This window comes from Cucurbita maxima, unplaced genomic scaffold (assembly GCF_002738345.1).
Source record: "Cucurbita maxima cultivar Rimu unplaced genomic scaffold, Cmax_1.0 Cma_Scf00012, whole genome shotgun sequence".
Lineage (NCBI taxonomy): Eukaryota > Viridiplantae > Streptophyta > Magnoliopsida > Cucurbitales > Cucurbitaceae > Cucurbita > Cucurbita maxima.
Window position 1 is genome coordinate 3,719,028 of NW_019272028.1, and position 4,958 is coordinate 3,723,985.

Consider the following 4,958-nt stretch of genomic DNA (forward strand, 5'->3'; position numbering starts at 1 on the left):
TGTAAGATATTAATGAAACTTTTTAAAATTCAATGTTATTTTTAAAACATAGTATATTGCCCACAAAAGTTTTAAGGATATTTTTATTAATTAGTGTTTTAAGTTTTTGAATTTATTTCATAATAAATTGTAATAATTATTCTCAATAAATGAATTTAATAAAATTACATAAAATTTTAATGGTAGATATTTAGTACAAAATTAAGAGTATGGTAGAATAAGGTATATGAAATGAAATAAGTATATTATAAAATTACATAAACTTTTTTTTATTTAATTTTCATTTATTAATATGTCTAATATACCTAAAATTTTAAATATTTTAAGTTTATTTAGCCATCAATATTAATAATTATTTAAAATAAATGAATTTAATAAAATGGTAAATAATTAGTATATCATATTTTAAAGATTAAATATAATTAATTTATTCCGTTCTTTTCAACCTTAATAAATAAATAAATAAATAAAAGGAACTCGTGAAAATAAAACTATAAAATACGGTTTTTTTTTCTTTCTCGTCTTTTCCTTGAAATAAATTGCGGAGAAATATTGTGATGTTATTCAATAATTTATTTTAGCAACAGAGGAATTAATTTTAATGTCATTAATTTTGACATTAAAATTACTTGTTTCTATATATATTAAAAATAAATTTTTAAAAGTATTAATGTTTTTAAAAAGTACTAAAGATATTAATATAATTTTTTAAAATTAGTTTTGAAAGATATTTTTAAAATAAAGTAATAATTTTTTCTAAAATTAATTGCAATTATTTTTTAAAAAATATTATAAAATTTAAGGATATTATTTTGAGGATAGAGAACAAAATATTAAAGGTTTTTAGTTCCGAATAGAGACATTTTTTTGGTGTATTTATTTAATCATAGGCTAAAGAGAGAATTACAATAAATTTAAAAACGGTTTCTATGACGAACGTAAATTTTGAGACAATAAAACGCAAAACCAAGAGAGCTCACAGATTCTCCCAAACACTTCAAACCACCCCTCTCTCATGGGTTCTTTGCCTTCTGACACTCTCGCCGTCGAAATGACCGACACCCATGTTCTCGCCGGCGCCGGCGACAGAGCAGAGACCACCGAATGGCTCCTCAATTCTCCCAACCCTCCAAGTTTCTGGGAAGAACTTGCCGCCGCCGTCAGAGAAAGTGTCATTCCACGAAGCTGCACAAAGACCCATTTGGCAAAGAAGAAGATGAAAACCACTTCTTCAAGCGATGAAAAACAGAGCATTTTTAAAGCCACTCTGACCCTTTTGCAGAGCATGTTCCCAATCCTCAAATTGGGCCGAAACTACAAAGCTTCTAACTTCAAAAGCGACATCATGGCTGGTTTAACTCTCGCTAGTCTCAGCATTCCTCAGGTACTCACAAAAAAACATTATAAATTTCTGTTCTTTTTTGGGTTTTTTTTCATTAAAAATTGAAGCTTTTTCCCCCCTTTGTTGCAGAGTATTGGGTATGCGAATTTGGCTAAGCTTGATCCTCAGTTCGGTCTCTGTAAGTGTCGGAATTTGATCCATTTTGTCGTACTAAATTTCCTGACCCTGTTTCTGACATGTCTGGCTTGTAAAATTTTAGATACAAGCGCTGTTCCTCCTTTGATCTATGCTCTAATGGGGAGCTCGAGAGAGATAGCCATTGGCCCAGTGGCTGTGGTTTCGCTGCTTCTTTCGTCTATGTTGCAAGAGATTCGAGATCCTGTTGCAGACCCAGTTGGTTATAGAAGCCTTGTTTTTACTGTCACCTTATTTGCAGGGATTTTCCAAGCAGGATTTGGACTTCTGAGGTAACTTTTTTGGGTCAATTTCAGAGCAAGTTTGGGTGTTTTTTTGTTCTTCTGTAATGGGTTTCTTGTTTGCAGATTGGGGTTTCTTGTGGATTTTCTTTCTCATGCTGCCATTGTTGGGTTCATGGCTGGAGCTGCCATTCTCATTGGTCTTCAGCAATTGAAAGGCTTGCTTGCTATTAGCAACTTCACGACCAAAACCGATGTGGTCTCTGTTTTGGAATCTGTCGTGAGATCTGCTCACCAGCCTGTATGTTCTCTGCTTCAAAACTAAGAGAAACAAAAAGAAAAAGCTTCCATGGATTGACCTTGTCTTTCTCTCTTGGTTTTTTTTGCAGTGGTACCCTTTGAACATTGTTCTTGGCTGCTCGTTTCTGATCTTTCTCCTTGTGGCCAGGTTTATTGTAAGTAATAAATGGTTTAGAAAGGTGACATCCTACCGTTGGAGAAGAGAACGAAACATTCCTTATAAAGGTGTGGAAACTTCTCACTAATTGTTTTAAAATCTTGAGGGGAAACCCCAAAGAGAAAGTCCAAAGAAGATAATATCTATTAGCAGTGGACTTGAGCGGTTATAAATGGTATTAGAGCCAGGGACGGTGCGAGCCACTGGTTGGAGTAGGGCTATTCATAGTAGAAACATTTTAAAACTTTGAGGAAAAGCCCAAATAGAACAATATCTACTAGGGGTGGACTTGGACTGTTACAAATTGTATCAGAGCCAAGCACCGAGCTGTGTGCCAGCAAGGACGCTGGCCCCGAGGTGAATTGTGAGATTCCACATCAATTGGAGAGGAGAACAAAGCATTACTTAGAAGGGTGTGGAAACCTCTCCTTAGCATACACGTTTTAAAACTTTCAGGGAAGTCTAGAAAAAAAAGGTCAAAGAAGACAATATCTACTAACTGTAGGCTTGAGCTGTTACGAGAAATGTTTTCGAAATATTTGAACTTTTGTCTAACGAGTTTTGAGTTGAAATGCAGGGTAGAAGGAAAAGGAAGCTGTTTTGGGTGTCAGCCATTGCTCCTCTCATATCAGTTATTCTCTCCACTTTGATAGTGTTTGTGTCAAGAGCTGATAGACATGGAGTTAAGATAGTTAAGGATGTAAAAGAAGGGTTGAACCCAATCTCTGTTCATCAGCTGCAATTCAACAGCTCAACTGTTGGCTTAGCTGCCAAATCTGGCCTCATTGCTGCCATCATAGCTCTCACAGTTGAGTTCTTAACCCAACAACAAATGAGCCTCCTAAATGGTCATTGAAGGCTTCATGTAACCTTAATGATATGTTGTGTTTTCTACTCAGGAAGCAATGGCTGTTGGCCGATCCTTCGCCTCCATTAAAGGCTACAACATTGATGGGAACAGGGAGATGATTGCTATGGGCTTCATGAACATTATAGGCTCTCTAACCTCTTGCTATGTAGCTACTGGTCAGTTTCACCTTCTAGCTTTAAAATTTGGACTTTTCTACATAATTCTTGCATCCAAGACTGTCTTATAGGGTAGTTGTGTTTAATATACTCTTAACTAACCCAATATCAATACCCGGAAGACGAACCTATTGTTCTCTTATGAGAATGTGAGATCCCATGTTAGTTGGAGAAGAGACTTCTTTATAAAAGTGTGAAAATTCGAAGTGTTTTAAAAGGTTTGAGAGGAAGTCTGAAAGGAAAAACTCAAATAGGACATGTCTGCCAGCGGTGGACTTAGATTGTTACAATGGTATCAAAGCCAGACACCGAGTGATGTGACAGCGAGAAGGCTGAGTCCCGCAGGGGGTGGGACACGAGGCAGTGTGCCAGTAAGGACGTTGGGCCTCCAAGGAGGGTCGATTAGGGGAGGGGGTCCCACGTTGATGAGAGAAGGGAACGAGTGTCAGCGAGAACGTTGGGCCCTGAAAGAATTGTAAGATTTCACATCGGTTGAGGAAGAGAAGGAAACATTCTTTATAAAGGTGTGGAGACCTCCCCATAACAGACGCGTTTTAAAAACTACTAGATACAAATTCAAGATGTTTTTGTACGTTTTCTCTCTATATTTGAGGCACACGGGGGTCGATTATGTCTCGGGAAATCTTTACTTACAAGTTGTTTGTTGTATGTTATGAACTTTTTCAGGGTCATTCTCAAGAACGGCTGTGAATTTTAGTGCTGGGTGTGAGAGTGTATTGTCAAATATAGTGATGGCAATAACAGTGATGCTGGCATTGCAATTCTTCACAAGGCTCCTCTACTTCACTCCAATGGCCATTTTGGCTTCCATCATTCTCTCTGCTCTCCCTGGTCTTATTGACATCAATGAAGCTCTGCGCATCTGGAAGCTCGACAAGCTTGACTTTCTTGCCTGTCTTGGCGCTTTCCTCGGTGTCTTGTTTCATTCCGTGGAATTTGGCCTTCTTCTTGCGGTAATCTCTTTCTCTTTCTTTCTCTCTCCCACTCAACCAAACCGACTAATCCACCCACTCGTTCGGTTCCAATTATATTCAAAACTGACGAACCCACTAGCTCGATTTCAATTATATTTGAAACTGACGAACCCACTAGTTTGGTTCCAATTATATTCGAAACCAACGAACCCACTAGCTAGTTCGGTTCTAGTTATTCGAAATCAACGAACCCACTAGTTCGGTTTCAGTTATATTCAAAACCAACGAACCCACTAGTTCAGTTCTTGTTATATTTGATTTGTTTAAGCCTCGTTTGAATAAGTTTCACCAACAAGAAGTTTTTCGTTTAGTTTAAATATTATGAGCTAAATCGAAACTGAACCAAACCATGAAATATTATGTATTGGGTTCGGGTAAAAGTCAAATGGAAGTAAAGGAAAGTCAAAGGGCGAAAATGTCTTTTCATATAAGGTGGAAGTGGATAAAATGATTGAATCAAGTTGCAAACTTTAAGAGGAATAGATTGAGACATGAGAACAAGTTGTGTGTTAAAAAAGGACAAAATGCATAGGTCAAGCAAGCCAAGTTGTATAATTTAGTACTTTTGCTGTCTGTTTTGGCACATTTAATCATGGACCGTTTGTCTTGTTACTGGTGGGCGGTTCCTTGTCTACTCAAAATATTGAGATTATATTCATTTTATTAGTTTACAATTAGGAGTTTTTTTTTTTTTTTTTTTTTTTTTTTTTTTTTTTTTTCAA

General features: G+C 36.5%; 1 protein-coding gene across 1 annotated transcript in view; it reads left to right on the plus strand.

Moving 5' to 3' along the window:
* Positions 1-940: 940 nt before the first annotated feature.
* The window catches only part of LOC111487686 (low affinity sulfate transporter 3-like), a 5,913-nt gene continuing 1,895 nt past the window's right edge, over positions 941-4,958 (plus strand). The window contains exons 1-8 of the mRNA XM_023135181.1: positions 941-1,384; positions 1,472-1,520; positions 1,602-1,809; positions 1,885-2,059; positions 2,148-2,213; positions 2,793-3,023; positions 3,115-3,241; positions 3,929-4,215. Coding sequence (XP_022990949.1) covers positions 1,016-1,384; positions 1,472-1,520; positions 1,602-1,809; positions 1,885-2,059; positions 2,148-2,213; positions 2,793-3,023; positions 3,115-3,241; positions 3,929-4,215 — 1,512 coding nt within the window. The 5' untranslated portion in view covers positions 941-1,015. The remainder of the gene's footprint in view (positions 1,385-1,471; positions 1,521-1,601; positions 1,810-1,884; positions 2,060-2,147; positions 2,214-2,792; positions 3,024-3,114; positions 3,242-3,928; positions 4,216-4,958) is intronic.